This window comes from Maylandia zebra, linkage group LG20, assembly GCF_041146795.1.
Source record: "Maylandia zebra isolate NMK-2024a linkage group LG20, Mzebra_GT3a, whole genome shotgun sequence".
In the NCBI taxonomy this organism is placed as follows: Eukaryota; Metazoa; Chordata; class Actinopteri; order Cichliformes; family Cichlidae; genus Maylandia; species Maylandia zebra.
The window spans coordinates 28,917,162-28,937,054 of NC_135186.1; the positions used below are offsets into that span (position 1 = coordinate 28,917,162).

The 19,893-nt window shown below is 39.6% G+C and overlaps 1 protein-coding gene across 3 annotated transcripts; it reads left to right on the forward strand.

Annotated features, from left to right (window-relative positions):
• Positions 1–11: 11 nt before the first annotated feature.
• uckl1a (uridine-cytidine kinase 1-like 1a) lies at positions 12–17,192 on the forward strand. 3 transcript variants are annotated; one of them, XM_004546394.3, is made up of 15 exons: positions 12–160; positions 4,500–4,687; positions 4,893–4,999; positions 8,935–9,105; positions 9,343–9,414; positions 9,552–9,741; positions 9,843–9,904; positions 10,987–11,003; positions 11,210–11,308; positions 11,389–11,482; positions 13,615–13,677; positions 13,778–13,900; positions 14,126–14,233; positions 14,484–14,640; positions 16,896–17,192. In XM_004546394.3, the coding sequence occupies exons 1-15, from the start codon at positions 141–143 to the stop codon at positions 16,976–16,978; spliced, it is 1,554 nt and encodes a 517-aa protein (XP_004546451.3). In that variant the 5' UTR covers positions 12–140; the 3' UTR covers positions 16,979–17,192. The 3 variants fall into 3 exon arrangements, with proteins under 3 accessions (XP_004546451.3, XP_004546449.3, XP_076734703.1); XM_004546392.3 differs by lacking the exon at positions 12–160 and adding an exon at positions 1,261–1,637; XM_076878588.1 differs by lacking the exons at positions 12–160; positions 4,500–4,687; positions 4,893–4,999 and adding an exon at positions 5,214–5,332.
• The last annotated feature ends 2,701 nt before the right edge of the window (positions 17,193–19,893 follow it).

Sequence of the window (19,893 nt, forward strand, 5' to 3'; positions counted from 1 at the left end):
GTAGTTCCTTTGCCTGGGTAAGATACTACATTACCCACAATCCCTCCGCACAGCTACGAAGAAACTATCCATGGCTCTAACCAGCCGCTACCGGCTCCGAGGTCTCAGGATCCCAGCGGAGGCGAAGTGCGGTAAAAATAATGACGTCCCGCTCGGACAGGTACACGATGCTATCAGTATTTTTACCTGTGTTTGAATTTTTTTGAATCCTGAAATAATTAATGCAGTTTTTTTATTTTATTTTATTCACATTTTTATAGTCCGCAGCAGCTTCGTCCTGTATAACGCTAACCACACTGACGCCCCTTCTCCTCTCCTCCTCCTTCCTTCACCCCCTATAAACAGATGTTTACACACCATTCCGTTAAACCCTGTCTCTGTTAGTTATTAACTGATCAGTATCATCACGATGGGGGATGAAGGTGCATCAAATGCGCTTCAGAAATAGGTGAGCTGCATGCTGACACAGTCGTGCGTCACAGTCTCTGAAGTCACGAGTTCAATCTGTGATCATAAATAAACCTCTGCATTTCAAGCTTTATTACAAACATTAGCAAGGAAGTAATACCTTAATCATTTTTTCTGTTGGAGAAGTTTGAGGTGGCGCTCGTTAAACTTATTTTAGCCTGTTATGAATGTAATCAGAGTACTACACGCCAGACAGTTGTTGCAGATTTGTCAGCTGCACATCCATGATGCAAATCTCCTGTCCCAGCACATCTCAGAGGTGCCCTATTAGATTGAGATCTGGTGACTGTGAGTACAGTGAACTCATGGTCATGTTCATGAAACAAGTTTGAGGTGATTTGAGCTTTGTGACGGGACACGTGACATGATAATGGACAGAATAAAAATTAAAACGCAAAAAAAAAACAAGAATAACGATCAAATAACAACAGCCAACAAAGACTCAGTGTCACAAGATTCATCGTAAAGACGAATATTAAAGAACTCAAAACTCAACCCAGTGGTCAGACACCATAAGCATTAGAATGGTGAAGCGATATTGAAGATAACGAATGATAACGAATGATTTTTACAGTTTTCAGTTTTCTGTCTGTCTTCTGTCTTTGTCCTTTGGGTTGTTGGTCAGCCGAACTCCCTCTGTAAGGGCTGAGACTGACAGTTTTCGCTGTTTTCTCACATGACGTGTATCATAAGAAATCATTTTGCCCCATTTGGTTTTCTAGTGTTTCTGTTGATCAGGTCGGTGAACTGAAAGGAAGGATCAACAGAAGACATCCATCATGGCTTCTTTTTATTTAGAGGTGGCTCTATTAATACCAGCCAAGCAGCTCTTTGCTGTCAGTGTTACAGTGATCCTCTTAGACGCTGTCACTCACTCTCTCGCAGAGAGAGAGAAAGCAGGACACGGAGAGAAGAGCAGATTTTTCAGATGATTAAGGCTTCACAGACGTGTGAATGCACAAAGTGAAAACAGACTAGAAATAGACCTGTATTTAACACGTTCACGGCCTCGGTCAGTGCTGAGGGCCGCTTGCTGTTGTTTTTGGGGAGGTTGCCACAGTGACGGGTGAGCTGGAGGGTAACAGGTTGTCGTCCGAAGCAGATATGACTCTGCTGGACTGCACAGGAGCCAGAATCTCCGGCTGCTGGTCGTTGAGGTCTGACCGCAGGTAAGATGTGGCTGACTGCAGTGTTGCTGCTGTTGTTTTCTCTCAACACAGACACCCTGCTGGTTTTCCCCCAACAAAGCTCACATACACACTGTGGATACATGTGTGAGTGCTATAAATAGTCTGCAACCAGGGGTTGTTGACAGGTCAGAGGGAGTGCCGTATCCGGATTAGTTTGCAGTGATTTGGTGTGAGAGCTGGGTTTATTTGGGTTGCTTGAAATGTGTCATTACTGCACATTTATAATGACCTCGAATATGCAAAACACTCATTAGTCTTCACTTCCATTCAAGATTTGTCCCATTTAGTATGCATGCGCTGTAGTAGTGCATCACATCCAAAACAAGCAGGGTACCGATTTAGTTTCTAATTATTGCCTGTGGGAGTGTATAAGTCCACAAAGAGTCCCCAGAGAGCATGACGCAAAAGCTAAGCTGACTTTTCCATGTTCCATAGTTAACGGTGATGTGAGCCTAATCTAAATCACTGTAATCTAAGCTGCCGTGTACCTAATAAATTACCTTACAGTCTTACTACTACACTATAGGTAAAGCAGTATTCATATTCTTTATGCCAGTACTGCACCATAACCGTAAAAGAAATGACAATGTAACTTAAAGCTTTTGTTTTGTGGCTACAGTATCAGAACTTAAAATAGTGAAGAGAAAGAATCACAGCATGTGTTTATAGCATTGTTACGATAACAATAGTACAGCTCCACTCCTACTGAGCTCTCACAATGCCTTTATACTACAAGCTGCAGTCACCCTCACGCACACTTTTTATCTATGTGCACAAATGCCTATGGATCAACTTGGCATTCACTATCTTGAGCGTACAGTGACGTTAGCTTTTCAAACTCTCAGCTTGCTGAGGTGGAGCCGGAACAGTATTCACTGTGGATTAATCGGCTGTATACTTTCTTGAAGCATGTTTATTTCTGTATTTGTAAAATGCACAACAGTAGTAGCAAATTTCCATCCTATGTAGGGACAGGGATAGCTCAGTAGGTAGAGTGTTGGCCCCATTATTGGAAGGTTGGGGTTCGAATCTGGCTACCCTGAGGTACCCCTGAGCAAGGTACCGTCCCTACACACTACTCACCGGGTGCCCAATGGCTGCCCACTGCTTCACTGAGAGAATGGGTTAGATGCAGAGAAGAATTTCCCCACGGGGATCAATAAAGTATACATTACTATAAACCACTATCTCTTTATGTTAATAAAGTGTTCTCATACCACCATGCTAGAAAAGCTCCAGTAATTCATATGTGTAATTCCTGAAGACTCAGAACTTCACTGGAGGGATGAAACGCCATTCTTCTTAATTATGGTGGCACAAACTGTCAGTGTAAAGTCTCCCAGAAACGCTCACTTATGTTTAAATGTGGTTCCTGTAAATCTCAGAGCATATGATTTATATCATCTTAGTACTGAAAGAGCTCCTTCTCATCAGGATAGAGATTTTCCTCAAAGAATAAAGGTGAGCAGTCACAACAGTGAAATTTTAGTCAAAGCAAACCTAAAAAACCTACCAGCAAAACACCCCAGAGCCACAAGACCCTCTCACTTTAATATGTCTTGTTATATATGAGGAATAGTCTAAACTTCACATTTACTGTAACCGTATACAAAGAAAAGCTGTGATTTCTTGCAATGTGAGAATCCACTCTCCTCCAGTCCTTGGGCAAGATACTAACCCCAAGTTCCTCTCTGATCAGCCTGAGTATGAATGTGTGAGAACGTTAGATAGAAAGCACTTACATACAAAAGAACGGGTGAATGAGGCATGTTGTATGAAGTGCTTAGAGTGCTCAGATAGACAGAAAAGTTCTGGGTTACATTTTTAAATGTTCTTGATTTGTATTGTAATGAAAGTTGTATTTTTTTTAAAGTTGTGCCAAAATGTCATGCAGTCAAAAGTGCAGCAGATGTCCTTAAACTGCTATTACAGAAAAACTGGATGTGGATATGAGATTTTACATCCTCTGTGATCAACAGCAGAGCTCATAAACAGTAATGTGTTTGCGTAAAGGGACAAAACTCTTTTCTGCTTGCACAGCAGGTGTTGGCATTCTAGAAATTGTGTCTTGCTGTTGTTGTTTTTGACCATGAGCTCCACATTTTTAGTAAAATATTTAAACAGGATGTTTAAGGATGGTTGGCTATGGTACAGATTTAATGCTTTCTAAATTCAGAATTATTGGAAGAAAAGAACTAATTAACTTTAATATGTATAAATGTATAATTTAATTTGTGTTTGTTTGTATTCCTATGAATGCGTAGGTATGAATGTACATGTATGTGTATATGGGCCAGTTGCATTTCTATTCAAGCATAAATTTGAGTTGCTTCTGTACAATTAGTTAAAATATCCTCCTGAGAACTGAGGAACTTTAACTTTTTTTGTGATTTCCTTCCTCTTTGGAGCTAAGAGAGGCCACCCAAAAACATGAGATATCATGGAAAGCCCAAGATGTCCTCTATTTACTACATTAAGACTTAGTAAGCTAGCTTAAATAAGTCAAAAGATACAGACCAAATCAATTCAATCCATCTATCTCTATTGAAGACGCCATAAGTTTTAGCTAACCTTTAACTCTTAAGACCATAAGCACAAAAAAATACGTGTTAGTGATGTTAGTGTTAGCACTGTGTGTGACTGTAAATTAGCTGCATCATGCAGAAAAGCCCAGTAAGTATTTTCAAAATAAATATACATTTGCATTAGAAATCAGAGAATGCAGACGACATCATTTGCTATAATAACTCCATAGGCCTAGCTGTGACAGTTTCCTTCCTGTTCCTTCCATGGATCGTTTGTTCAGGCTGTGACCTGCCCTGCTGTTTGCTGTTTTTGCAGTGGGAGCGGGGAGGACTCGTTGGACCGCCTCCTGCCCGCGGCTGGGGCCCCTCGCAGGAAGAGCGCTACCTCGCTGAGTAAAACAGAGCCTCCTCTGCTCCGCACAGGCACACGCACCATCTACACCGCTGGCCGCCCGCCCTGGTATGACGAGCACGGCGCTCAGTCAAAAGAGGCCTTTGTCATTGGTACGACACTCACTGATGATGTTGTTGGTCCTCCAGACTGCCAAGTCGTGGCTTTGAGCTGCAGAAGCTGTCCTTAATGTCCTATTCTCTCATATTATACCCATAAACATTTTAGTGCTATCACACATGCATACCAGCAGACAGCATTAGACACACTCTGAAAAACACAAATAATGGGCCTTTGAAATGCTGTGTGGATCTGCAGGGCTGTGTGGGGGCAGTGCCTCAGGGAAGACCACCGTAGCCAATAAGATCATTGAGGCCCTGGATGTGCCGTGGGTTGTGCTACTGTCGATGGATTCTTTCTACAAGGTGATGCCTGTTTGTGTTTTTTGTCTTTATCGATTTGGTAATTATTACAGATTATCTGTTGGCTTGTTAAAGGAAGAAATGATCTATGTGCAGAGAAAATCTTTCGGTAATCTTAGGAGCTTTTCCATCACAGACTCGAAGTAATCACTGTACTGCTGTCACTTGATTTAATAAGAGGTTGTGGTTTTGCCTTAAAATTACAGCCTTCGAATGACAGACTATTCATGTGCCGCAGCAGTGAAAATGAACCTACAGAGACCTGCAGGGGAAAAGGAACAGAGAACAATGGAGTAACATATTTCTGTTTAGGCGGAACCTGGAACAAAATGCACTGTAAGAACATCAATTAAACTTCATTTAAATCACCCAGTGTATACTAAACAAGAAAGAGTTTGAGGTTTCCACCAAGACTAAAGATTCCCTCCACAGCCTTTGTGAATTGAGTTTCTGGATCCAAAAGTATATCTCTCACTTTTTATTTTAATATGTGTAAAGAAGTCTCATTAACAAAACCCTGAATCCATATTTCTAGGTGAAACTAAGCTACACCACTAATAAAATTTTCATGTAAATTTGTTTTAGAACTTTTTGTGTAATCCTGACAACAAACAGAGCCAATCGCATAACTTTCTTGGTAGAGGTAATCAATTTGAGTCCCAGCAGGAAACCAACATATTAGGCTGTTTGTTAAATCTTCAGAAAAGATGTCAGATTAATTGAAAATTTCCATCCATGCTTTAAACTGGCATGTAACTGATACAGTGCAGAAACATTGCATATTTTGTTTAGACAGTAGATTGTCCTCCATCTTGTTCAAACACAGAAAGTTCCCATTTGATGCTCAAGCCAAAACAAGTCATTATACGATCCACCATACTGTCTACACAGGATTATGGACCTATCCTGTAGGTTCATGCTGTCGCTAATGCTATAAACCACTGGATGCGCGCTACCACAGCGTCACGTGCTATTCATTACTGCAGACAGCTACGGCTCTCACCAGCTGTGAGTTACACAGTCAACAGTCCAGAAAGCACCCACTGATCTGTGATCTGTGTTTGTTTTCATAGACTCAACTTCTTTAGTTGAGATCAGTTGGGAAAACATAATCATTACAGATAGAGTCATAACAAGTTCCTCAGACCAACTTTTTTCTTGTAAGCCGCACACTCATAAGCAGAGATGTTCAGTCCTCTATAAGACTTTAAATCTTGCTCATGTTTCCAATTATTTTTGTGCATTGTGGGTGTTTTTTTAGTGAAAGAGTGTAACTATTTGCTCTGCTGCAAAGGAACTCTTGATCTCAATTAAATTTGTCACATAAATAAATCTTAAGTTAGTAAATTACAAAGAGAAATGTTAATATTTATGTTTTCTGTCCCAGTGTTCAGAACCACATAATAAAAAAAATATTCATCACCATCACAGAGACACGAACCAATCATTTTGAATAAATCACATAAACTGTTATCAGGTTTAACATCTTAAAATGTGGTTTAGCCAAGAAGATGTATCAAAAGTATAATTTCATCTTTTGTTGATAGAGTCCAACATTTTAGAAACTGCAAATGTTTGTTGTCTTGTAGAGTTTAAAAGATCAGTAAAAGAAAAATTGTAGTTAGTTAGTTTATTTCGTAAATAAAATACATAGAAAATGTTAATTACCACTAACTTTCCAAATGGTAATTGAGCTAATCCACCCCCCCTGCCATCCAGCATTAAATCAGTGCCATTGATTATTAAATTTGGATTTTTGAGCCCAGTAAATAATATTCCCGTCTTTATGCCACGGTCGGCAAGGTCTGTCATCTCAGTTGTGGGCAAATAAAGGCTATCTCATCTCATCAACATCATCAAATCTTCCCACTATACAAAGTGACATCAGAGTGACGTCTTTTATGTGTCAATTTTGGATGTCAAATTTTGGGCCACTGAAGGAGTTGTTTTGTAATGACAGGCAACGTCTTTTTTTTCTACATCTACTGAACATGTAGTGTTGATGTCCATAGGACCTTCGTGTACAGTCTATTTGTAGTCCCGATGTGGTCATTGTGGACCACTTTTCAACGTCAAACTTAGACACATTTTACACGCCATTTTTTTTCGTTGCATCTTAAGGCTTTTTAGTCCCGTGTGTCCAGAGGGTGGAGGACATGTTTTCTATAGCCTCCTGACTACCAGGAAAAAAAATGTTGTCCAATCAAAAAATTTTTTAAATCCCCCAATGTTTGTAAGGTAATTAGAAGACTGAAATAATTTTTTGGGAAAAAAAAAGTTTACATTTTTTAGATATCACATGTCCACTGCAGAGGACATTGGAAGGCAAAACATGTAAAAATGAACTTTGATGACAAATATTTGCTTCAACTCTTCACCAAGGAGAAGTTTGAACTCAAGGAACTGTAGTGGTTTCTTCCCCCAAAACTGCAAGTTATTGCTATACTGAAGCCATGAGTTGGTGATTGCCAGATCAAAAAGTAGAGAACTGCACATACTGTCAATTTCTGAGTGCGAGAGACCATCCTGTAGAAACTCAACATTCGGCAACAAGGTCCACGTCACCTATGTTGGTAGTGTACTCAGCAATTGCCAGTGGACTTGGCACATGGACAAACCTTTTGTTTTTCTTAGACCATCTTGTGGACATTTTTTAAACACTTCAATACTATACTAAAATGAAGTTAGAATTAAGCATACTATGTTTTAACGTGTTATTAAGAGACTTATTTAAAATATGTTAACAACATTTATAGCTAAAAATTGCTCAATAAGAAGTTTTATGCACTTACTTTTCTTCTTCCCATAAAATGTGCTTGCAGCGATGGCCGCCATGTTCCTTAATGAAAAAACTAAAGTTCCCAAAGCTCCACCCCTTCACATTTGGTATCATTGGAAAGCCCTAAATGTCCTCTGTAGATACCAAAAGGAGGCAATTCTGTAGTATGCAGTGCATGGGAGATATTCAGGTTTAGAAAGGTGCTCTACAGAGGACAAATTTGCATTGCTGGTAGTCAGGAGGATAGGCTACCAGTTGATTTTTGTTTACACCTTTATTATTACCTTTACATTTATTAATCATATAAATTTCCTGCACCTATCATAGACGTCCAGATGAAGTCCAAAGTTCAAATGTTGACGTCCAAGCTGGGTCATGGTTGGACGTCCAAATTGTAGACCTAGTTTGGTTGTGTGTAATTGTCCAGAACTAGTTGTTGACCAACGGACCCAATATAGATCTGAACGTCTATCCGACGTCCAATGTTTAGTGGGATCAGTAAATTAAGACAAAATCAGGTATGCTGAAGTCTTACTTCTCTCTTCTGCATTCACAGACAAAGGTATCAGCTAATTAATAATATAATCTAAAAGTAATAACACAACTTCACAGAAGAAAATCTGCTGTTACAATTAACAACACAGCAATCTGTAGTTTTTGTCAGATAATTGCATTAATAAGAAGGCACCAATGCAATTGAGACGTCCATCTCAGTGACTGGCTGAGCTGAAATGAAGTCTCAGTCAGATGGTCCACGTTCCTAACTTTAGGCGTTAGCAAAGGATAAACGGGTCAGTTTTTGAAAAATTCACCCTCACTACACTTGTCACAAATGGGTACATTAACTTAAAACATCAAAGCTGTGTTTTGTGCCAGAGTTAAAACATTATTTGAATTCTGTCAAGTTCCGTATTTTAACTTTGGAGTCTATGAGGACTGACTTGTTTGCAGAGCCTAAAGAAGTCATTGGCCATTAGAAGAAGTGCAGTTGTTAGCATTATAATAAAACTGCATTTTCAGCCCAGGAGTTTAATGGTTCATATTTGTGGTAATAAGCTGATCTAAATGATAAAATAAACCCTCATTTAAAATCTTTAAATAGTTAATCAAGTTAATGAGGAAGATCCTCTGAAATTCATCTTTATTTTGTGTCTTTCAGGTTTTATCCCCCGAGGAGCAGGCTCTGGCCGCAAAGAACGACTACAACTTTGACCACCCGGGAGCATTTGACTTTGAGCTGCTGGTTTCCACCCTGAGAAAACTGAAGCAGGGCAAGAGTGTGAAGATCCCGGTGTATGATTTCACCACACACATGAGACATAAAGACTGGGTGAGTTTGGTTTTTATTGCTTTAAAGGAACCTCAGTGTTGATTATGCCAAAGATGAGATGGACCAGAAAGAACCCCAGTGTTGAGGCAGCATTCAAAGCTGAAAATGTATTAAACTTAAATGAAATTTAAATTTTTAAAAACTGTGTCAAAGTGACACACTGCACCTTTAATCTTATAAAAGCTCAAACGACTGCTTTCTTCTTTAAAGACTCGACTTTCCCTCCTCTTCTTGCAGAAAAATGTGTACGGTGCCAGTGTGATCATTTTTGAAGGAATTATGTCCTTTGCAGACAAAGAGCTTCTTCAGGTAAGACAGTGCATTCTTTTATTTCCTTTCTTTTGAAGAATTCTTGAGTGAAGCAGACTAATCATCACCAGGAATTGTTTGTGCAGCTGCTTGGCTGAAATGAACATTATTGAACTGTTGGCTCTTCGCACCTGCAGCTCCTGGATATGAAAATCTTTGTGGACGCAGACTCAGACATTCGGCTCGTCCGCCGGCTCCGCAGAGACATCACAGTGCGTGGACGGGACATTGAAGGCGTAATCAAGCAATACAACAAGTTTGTGAAACCAGCCTTTGAGCAGTACATCGAACCAACCATGAGGCTGGCAGATATTGTTGTACCAAGAGGTGAGTCAGACAGACCTCGTCTTTCCTAAAGACCACCTAAACTAAAATGTTTGGACATATTTGTTAACACTGGCTGTTCTCGGCTTTTTGTTCCCTCCAAGGTGGTGGGAATATGGTGGCCATTGATCTGATTGTCCAGCATGTTCACAGCCAGCTGGAGGAGGTGAGTCACCAAATCGCTCCGTATACTTGAGAGCATGGTGCCACCATGTGTCTGAAGGCTGAAACATGCAGACTTCCAATTCTTTGTGGGATAAGTGGCATCAGAAGAAAATACATCGAGCAAGCTTTCACATTTTTAACCCTTTAACTTTGAAAAATATTGCCAGCAAACTGAATTAAAAACACAAAACCTGAGATTTGTTGATTTTACAAGTGTTATGTGTGTAGCCATGTGACCTCTACTGTTGTTCAAAAGCCAGTGAAAAGTCCTGCAGTTGTAGTGGATGACATGTTCCTTTATTGTGATGAACATGCTGAATCAGTCGAATGTGGCTCATTCTGAAACCAGTAAAAGCAGTATATGTGTTTGAGTCACATATGATAAAATCCTCAGTGCCCTGCTGTTTTAATAAATTATCTATTCAATTAAAAAAATAATTAGGAAGAAATGTACTCAGTAACTAAAACGAAAAACAAAGACTAGATGTGAATGTCGATTTTAGTTATCAAAATGCAAAGACAGAAGGAAACCAACTAAAATCATACAGGACTCTGCCAAAGTCTTGAGCCGTCCCTCATCTTTTTTGTGTTTAAATGCGAAAGAGCTGCAGTGATTTATTGAAACATGCAAACATACAGTATATAAGGCAGAAATAGAGTTTGTACAGTTCTAATGCATGCACGTGCAAAATATTTGGTGTGACCACCTTTATTCTTGAGCACAGCCTGAACTCTTGAAGCTTTTTCTTTAGGAATAGGTTTCCAAGCTTCTTGAGGGACGTTCAAAACTCTTCATTGGATTTTGGCAGCCTTTTGTTTTGTTCTGTGTCAAGATGATTCCACACTGCTTCGGTAGTGTTGAGGTCCCGGCTGTGGGGAGGCCGATCCAGGACTGAAAGTGTTTCATTTTGGTTTTTCTATCCAAGTGTGCTTTTGCTGCATTAGTAGTGTCAGGGCAGGATATTAAAAGGTTTTTTTTTTTAAATAGGAAAAACAGCATCACCATCCTTATCTTCTGAAACATTATTTTTTCCTCTACTATTATTTTCATTTATCGTCTCTCTCTGTCCTCCCTTTATGCAGCGTGAACTCAGTGTCAGGTATGCTGATACATATTTTCACTTCTGTGACTTTGGCCGGCTTATTGTAATTGGAAATTTTATATTCAAACTGTGTCCTCTATGGCTTCCACACTGTGCCCCATCTGCCCTCTCTGAAAACTCCCTGCCGCCTCAGAATCTCTTTTCTCTGATAGTGTGTCGGACTAACAAAGTTAAACCTTTTGATCTGATCTGCTTTGTCTCAGGGCACTCCTGGCCTCTGCCCAGCAGACGCAGCCGTTGCCCCAGACGCTCAGTGTCCTCGAGAGTACGCCGCAGGTCAGGGGCCTGCACACCATCATCAGGTAGTGACATGTGATCATGATGTCCTTCCTGCAGTCCTATAATTTGAAATTTAAAAACGTTTTGATTCCCTCCGCCGCAGGAACAAAGAAACCAGCCGAGACGAGTTTATCTTCTACTCAAAGAGGTTAATGCGGCTTCTCATAGAGCATGCTCTAACATTTCTACCATCTCAGGTGAGTAATCTTGGTTTGAATATCTAGAATCATTACTTTTTATTAATATGATTACCCTTGCATGAAAAGAGTTGCTCATAGTGATTAAAACAAACAAAACAAACAAAAAAACAGTAATTAATTCCCTCCAAATCTCTTGAGTTTCTCATATTTTAATTCATAGTTTTGGTTTCAAGCTGACTGCATTTTGAAGCTTTAACATTAGCGTTTTGGCCCCCACCGTGTTGGGTTTTTTTTAGAGCCACAAGTTACCTTGCATGGATAAAAGGGCTTGAGAAACAACATACCAGATAATTAATCCTAAATACACTCACCAAACCTGAATAACAAACTACTGGGATGTTCTTGACTACACAGCAAGCCATAACATTAGTCAGGTTATCAATCAAAATGCTCCAAAAGTCACCAACGGCACACACAGTGAAGCGAAGTGTTGTGATGAGTCTGACAGGTACCGTTTGGCTGCCTGTAAATCAGCGCAGCCACATCTTTAACTCAATCATCCTGGTGGGTGACTTATAAAAAACTCACCTGTCTCAGAGTTTTTGGAAGAGTCAAAACTATCCGTAGAGCCCAAAAAGCTTTTTTTAAAGCTGTAAAGTTGGACATTTTAAAATGGGAGTGTATGGGGATTTACTCGTTTTGCACCCAGCCTCAAGTGGTCACTAAAGGAACTGCAGTTTTTTGCACCCCTCAATGGACACAAACACAGCAACAACAACAAAGTTGCAATGTGCCTGCTGGATGTATGAAAGGGCAATACATGTGTTCCTTTAAATAGTCAAACTAAGTATGTTATTAAAACATAATCTGAATTTTACATTTCATGTTTCGTAAGTCGGCTGTATCAATTAAAAAAGTAAAGTAAGCCATGGTGAACCCTGTCGGCTCCCAAATTTCAGTGATGCCTGTCACTGTCATGCAAATAAGAAGTTTTGTCTGTAACTATAGCGTTATGTTCCACATACTGTGTATGAAAACCACTTCATCTTCATATTCTATCATGACAAAACAGCTGTAAAGCTTTTTGCGATTATTTTTCTTTCTTAAGATTTTTTTTTATTACATCTTTGATTCACTGAACTGCAGACAACCCTGTTTTCACTTTTTTCATCCTCATACCTTCTACTGTTTGCCTAGCGGTTAACAACCAAAACCACTTAACAGAACATATAATTATTTCTCTGTATTTCTCTGAAAATGTACTTGTGTTAAAGCTAAGTGAACACTATTAATGTTGAATTGAGGAATGAAAAGCTGCCCTTTTTGATGCGAACTCTTGTAATAAAACTTGTTAGGCTTACTGAGTAAAGCACCTCATTAGAGCCCCCTTCACAGTTAGCTCATGCATGTTAGTCATATTATCCAGAGGGCATGTTTCATACTTCACATTCTAAATCTGCTGACTTTACCTTTCTGCATAATGAGCTGATATTATTAGCTTCTCCTCAGTCACATAAAACAGTAACAATTAATTTCACTGGGGATTTTCTTTTTTTTTTCCTTTTTTCTTTTTTTTGGCAAGGAAAGCAACACAGAAATATGATAGAACTTGAAGTGGCCCCATTATGCCCATTTGCACCTCCAGGTTTTTATATTTGGATTTCTGAGGAGTAGCTTTGCATAATTCACATTTTAAAAATAAACTTTTTTTAGGGGATTGAAGAGCCTAGGTGCAGCTCAAATCTTCAAAGCTACTCTCTCTTGGCTGCCCCTTGTGAACAAAATCTTTTATATCAGGTGGGCGTGGCTTCTGGGCGGACCAAAGCTTCTTGCTAGTTAGAGCTGTGTGCATGAGATGACCATGTCAGGGATTTCTGTTTTCACTGCCATCACACAGAGTGACGAAAAAAAAAGAAAACTGCCTTACACTGAGTGTGTGAAGCTTGAGATTTTGATTCATAGGGATTACCTACTGAAAAAGAAACTAAATACGTCACTATGATACTCATTACAGCAAAAAATAAATAAATAAATAAATCTGAGAACTCTTGTGCAAATGTAGTGTTTGTGTTAAAGATCAGGTTTATATTTGTGTATTTTTTCTTTAGTGCCACTTTTTTATGTCGGTGTGTTTGTTTGTGGGGTGTTTGGTGTGTAATAAAACATCATTTCTTCTTCTGCCTTTGCAGCCGTGTTCAGTTCAGACCCCACAGGGCCATGATTACGAGGGCTGCAGTTACAACGGTAAAGGGGTAAGTGATGTTCTTGTTTTACAAGGTCTTGCTAGCTTCCAGTCGAATATGACCTCAGGGTTTCTGTCATCATGCTCGCTCTGCTGCCTCGTCTCCTCAGATCACCGGTGTGTCGATCCTGCGTGCAGGAGAGACCATGGAGCCCGCCCTGAGGGCCGTGTGCAAGGACGTCCGCATCGGCAAGATCCTCATCCAGACCAACCTCGACTCAGGCGAGCCAGAGGTAGAAAAATATGAGTCATTTACCATCAAATCCATGTGCGTGCTTTGCTTTCCAGACTTCACGCGCTCCTGGGTGTGTCTCAAAAATCACATCAAACAAAAGATGAAAATGTTTTGATTGTTTTTTAATTTTTTTTCCCTTCCACATGATGTGTGTCTCCGTGGTAACTACCCTTCCTGCTTTTGTAACCATGGTAACTGGTCTCCTCCTCTCTGGCCTCACCAGCTGCATTACCTGCGTCTGCCCAAAGACATCAGTGAAGATCATGTCATCCTAATGGACAGCACAGTCTCCACCGGCGCTGCTGCCATGATGGCAGTTCGAGTCCTATTGGTGGGTGGAAATTAGCATCATTACCCTGCAATAAGGCAGCAGTAGGGACCCTCTCCTCTTGGGCAGTCACATGTGTTTTATTACCCATCTGTGTGGGCATTGAGTAGATGTTATTCTTTTTCTCTGGTGCAGTTTGAGTTGTATTATTCCTGCAAGGAAAACCTAAAATGTATCCTTTCCACTTACTGAGCTTCTTAAAGTGATCAAGAAGCCACTAACTGTTGTTGCTGTGATGTGTGTGACTGAGCAGGATCATGAGGTGCAGGAGAATAAGATCATGTTGGTGTCGCTGCTGATGGCAGAGCTCGGGGTGCACTCTGTGGCCTATGCCTTCCCAAAGGTCAAAATCATCACCACTGCTGTGGACAAGGGCCTGGATGATTTTTTACATGTAATTCCTGGCATCGGTAAGCACTTCCATGCATCTTTTCATTCTTTCACGTACTGTCTTGTAAATTCAGATGGCCTGTGTTCCTACCTGTGCACACATTTTACCTGAAGTATTTTTTTTTTACAGTTTGGAGTCAGCAGGAGAAAACTTTTGAATTATAGCTGACGTATAAAAATAAAAATTTAATGCAAGTTCATAAATCTTCATTAGCTTACCACACCGCCTTCAGCGTGCAGGTGTTGGGTTCATGATTTTAGCTTTGTGCAGGAAATAAAAAGCAGCAGACAAAAAGATAATAAGCATCTGTTTCTCTAGTTGACAAATTTAATTTCTTGTACCAGCAGTTTGTAATATTATGATTGTGTCATGTTAGATTTGAAGCAAACCTCTCTTTCTGTCACTACTGAGTGAGTGAGCAACGTGAACATCAGATGGCCCACTCGTAGCTTTACAAACAGAAATACTTACATGTGATTATGTAACTTGTCCTACAGAGAATACAAGTGAAAATACTGCAGCTGTTTTTTGAGGTGTACTAGACGTGATGGCACAAAATTTTTTGCAGGTATAGGAAGTATAAGATTACACCTGAAATCTCATAAAACTCATTTGCTTAAAGGCATTGCAGTCCTGAACTTTTCTCACACTTACCTGATAAAGGGACAAGTGTTAACACAAATGTCCGATGCACTCACATTGCATTTTAGCCGGTCTTTAATCTGCCTGCTCCCTAGTACAGGATCCATTTGGTATCAGATTGCACCAATGTGTGAATGGTGTAGCTAATCGTCTAGTACATTTGCTGCTAATGAGTGGTCATCCTTTGTCCTGCCTCCAGTTGCGCCATCCTGGCAGCACCCCACCTAATCCACACAGAGTATTTCTAGTAGTGACAGTGTGTTTGAAGCTGACTATTTCCTGAAGCATGCACATCAGAAAAGATAGCTGTGGAAACCTGATCACAGCCTGATCGTAGCAATGCTATTTGAAGTTCATTATTTACATGAAAATGCAGTTAGGGACAGCAGTGCCGAATGTGGACATATTGGAGATCCCACCATTCAGCTTAGCCAAAATCAGGAGTGTCTCGGTTCAGCTTTGCCGAGGACTGCAGTGAGTCCAAAAGAGTTGCAGAGGTGATATTGTTTAGCTGTTAAATAAAAAAGGGAAGTTAAAGAACAATTTGGTCTGCACTTTTTCTTTCAATGAGAAAGAACAAGAATTAAAACATATGGCGGCCTCTAAGGTCAAAGCACATGCAAGAAAATGCAAACAGGGAAATGCACAAGTTTATAAATGTTATAGTTACCGGGGAAAAAACAGATAGTCTTGTGCAGGCTAGTAGTTGTGAACATTCAGTCAAATCTGCAGATGTAACATAAATCTCTACCTATCAATTTAGACTCGTTATGAACTATGGGTCAAATGTGTATAGTTTGAAAGAAGCAAGTCTTGGGGCTGCATAATAAGGTTCAATCAAATAGTGCAACTTCATATGTATTTATATACATAGAGTATTGTGTCTGTGTGTTTATGCAAACTGATATTTTTAATCACACTGAGACAAAAAATAGGGGTAGTTGATGTTTTTATATGCTCAAAATGGGTCATTAAAGCCCGTGGGTAGGCGGTTACTAGGCAGCATGATGGTGTCATAATATATCACGTGTAATTCAACATTTGTGGATATAAATTAGATGTTAAGGTCATAAAATTAAAACAACAAGATGCTTTAATGAGGTGCTATTCTGTAGCATTTGTGTATTGTTGGAAGATTTATTATTCATCTAACTGATAACAGAATATCTGTAGAAGCACAGATTTTTTACCAGAAATTCTTCATTTGATCACTGTAACTGAGCACATATGTGGAAGTCGAGAGTCTCCTGAATGTTTGAGTGTTGTGTGTGTAAACTGATGTCCGTCCAAGCAGTTGTTGTTTAGATTCAAGCAGGTAGGAAGCGAGTCGAGTTTAATTAGAAAGTGAAAAGTGAACATAAAATCAATTTAACGTCCTTGAAAAATACCAGTGGAAAAATAGCTTTCTCTTATTGAGCCATTGCTTGTAAAAAAAAAAAAGAAAAAAGAGAGAGATCTATATGAAAAGCAGAAATTCAGTTTAAACTTTCATTCAACCTTTGCTGCTATTTAGCTTTACTATCTCTTCACACTGTGTTTTTCAGTGTGTCTTATCGTTACATATTTCTCTTGCCTGGCTTCGGGGGCGATGTCTGCTCCGCTCTGAGTGCACTGCTGTGTGTGTTTTTTTAGGGGACTTTGGGGACCGTTACTTTGGGACTGATGGCTTCGACAGCTGGAGTGATGAAGAGGACCAGGAGCAGCTGCCACACTGACTCAAACATTTGTGAGACTCTGTGAAAGAAAACACAAACTACTTGAAAACTGTTGTGCATCCTCCTCTTCAGGTGTAGACTAGCAAAAAAAAATTGTTATATTTACTTTTGTGTACTGTAAAATTTTATTTTTTTTACTCCTCTGAAGATGATGTCTGAGTCCAGGTTTGTGCATGAGGGATATTTTGTTCTGCTCATCTTAAATATTTTAATACTGAACAGTAAAGCAGTGTCATTGCCTTTGAGGTGCAGTAAAACAATAATCCAATAACGTTATTAAATGGGTCCAGGTTGCACCAGCTGTTATTAAATCCAGAACTTAGTAAGAGCCAAAGAGTAAAGGAGTAAGTTCAAAGAGTAATGTACTAAATTTAGTTGGGCAATTAAAATATAGTGAATGTCTTCAGTAGTTTTGACTGTAGTAATGTGTAAATCTGTCATGCATATAGGGAGTTCCAGTTCAATACAGCAGCACCGTGAGGCAGCATCAGTATGGAAACATGCCCACAGTAGCAGGTAATTTTTGCCTTGTTCACAGTCTCAGTTTTACATATTACCAAGCCAAAGTACAGCAGATTGGACCAAAGAAAAGCTCACATATGATATTATTTGAATAAAAATTAGGAGATCACCAACAGTAAGAAGTTTCTAGGCTCGATTTCTGCTGATTGCTAGGCTGTCTCCCTGTGCGTGTGTGGGCTTTCCTCTTACGAGCTTGAAGTCCAGTCGCCTTCTTTTGAAGCTCTTAAGACTACCATGACCTGGATGACTGAGAGCCTGCAGACATGTGGGCTTTCCTCCAGTTTCCTTTCGCAGTTCTAAGACATGTTTGTCAGGTTAACTGGTGATTGGTGAACTTGTCTGTGGCTGTAGAAGTGGTTAAATAATTTAATTTTTCTTCATTAATGGACATTAATGAATACATGTAATTCATCTTATAATTGTTTGGAAGTTTCACATTTAAAAAAAACCCCATAAATTTCATCCTCATGGTGGTGCTAGATGAAAAGTTAGAGGTGCTTCTTTTTGGGGGTGAACAGCACAACAGACAATTATGAAGGTATTTGTGTGATTCTTGAAGTCGCAGATGAACTGATCTCTATCGATAAAACCAGTTGTGTCTAAACGTAGCTCTGACTATGCTCCATTGGAGAAATGTGTGTTTTTAAGAAGAAAGACATTTCACACAATTTAGATTGAGTGTGAAACGTCTGATTGCATGAACCCTACCACCATTATAGGTCACGTGTTTGGTCATTAGTTTGACCATTTTGTGAGCATAATTTTAGACCTTTACTGTTATAATGTAATTCAACCATATCTTCATAGCAGCAAACTAAAACCAATTAACTCTTTTGCACTCATCTGAGCGGCTCAAGCTAATATTATATTCTGGGTATTTGGTTCACATAGAACGCAGCAGTGATGTATAGGATTTACAGGCTATAAAAGTTAGTGTGGTGAAGCCTGTTATAAATTGGGGATATGTTCATTTGCACGTAGTTGTTGAGTCACTTGTATTTTTATAGCACATTTAAAAACAACTGGCTTGGACCCAAAGTGCTTTCCAGTTCAGGCAGGTGGATTAACAAAACAGAGGTAAAACATGGAAGGTAAAAACAGCATTAAGAGAGAAATATGGATATGGATATGGGAACATATAAAAGTAATGGCATAAACACAGTGTAATTACACTTACACAGCATTTGATCCCCTTTCTTCCACATATCCAATTCATAGGATCATAGAGGGGCTGCGGCCTATTTCAGTTGTCATGGAGTGAGAGGTGGGATACACCCTGGCAAGTCACCAGTCTTTCACAGGCTAAGAGACACAGACAACCATCTACAGCCAATGCAGAACCTAACATGCAAGTCTTTGGATTGTGAGAGGAAGCCGTGGGTGCTGGAGGGACCCCACGCAGGCAGAGGAAGGGTTCCAGTCGGGCAGTGAATTTGAACCAATGCCAATTAAACCAATTAAATATTGGAAATAACATTGTTGTAGATCACTACTGTTTTTCAACTGAAAAGAGTTCTCTTTTGTCCTCGACATAAAAAAGAGCAAAAAGTAAAAAAGGTGAGCACTTTTTATCCAGTAGGGTTTATTGTGTCTTATAAATCAAATTAAAGCATTAAAATTTACTGTAAATACATAGTTACAAAGGAAACAAGTCTGAGTTTATGAATAGCTGGTGCAACAAGAAAGTGTTCAGTGAACTTTCACACTTTCACACTGCTCTAGAAGGATTTTTCTGTATGAAATGGGATAAACTTATGTCTGAAGCAGAGCTGTTGTTTTAATTTATAGTAAAGTCACATAAGAGGAGGGATTAGATAAGGATTTAAATGTAAAACATATAAATCTTGGATTCAGGGTATGAAAAACATGAGATTTTGATACAGATTCAGTTTTCATCCCTCACATCCACCACTCCAAGTTACTGCTGGAGTTTGACATTGTGTGTCTCTAAGGTGCTGGGTCACGGACGGTCACATGCTCATGCTTGAATACTTTAAAAGCTCCTCTCAGGGTTCACGCACAGGCCGCCTTGCTCCTCTCTGCAATGCACTTTAAGGCCTGAAGGGGTCAGTATAGCTCACATTAAGCTTCTTCCAGTATGATTTATAGTGTGTTTATTACCTTTGAGAAATGTGTTATTTTACAGCACAGGAAATGCACACGGACTCACCTGAATCACAATTTAGAGGTTTGAGGTGAGCAGCTGGAAACATCCTTGTGCTTCTCAGTTTAACTGACTGATCTGTTGCTGGGTGCGGTGTGTTAATGCTCACTTGTGAACATGTAAATAATAATGTTTCAGGGCTAAAAATGAGCAGTAAAAGATCACCTTCCTGTCGTGTTCGCGTCTCTTGATCCTTCTGGAGAAAAAACGGACTCCCCAGCCACTTTGT

Excerpts from the sequence above, each read along its gene's own strand:
- uckl1a (XM_004546392.3), top strand. The coding sequence starts at position 1,573 with ATGACTCTGCTGGACTGCACAGGAGCCAGAATCTCCGGCTGCTGGTCG. Across the intron at positions 4,688-4,892 it reads AAAAGAGGCCTTTGTCATTG|GGCTGTGTGGGGGCAGTGCC; the intron begins GTACGACACTCA and ends GTGGATCTGCAG. Across the intron at positions 13,901-14,125 it reads TCGACTCAGGCGAGCCAGAG|CTGCATTACCTGCGTCTGCC; the intron begins GTAGAAAAATAT and ends TGGCCTCACCAG.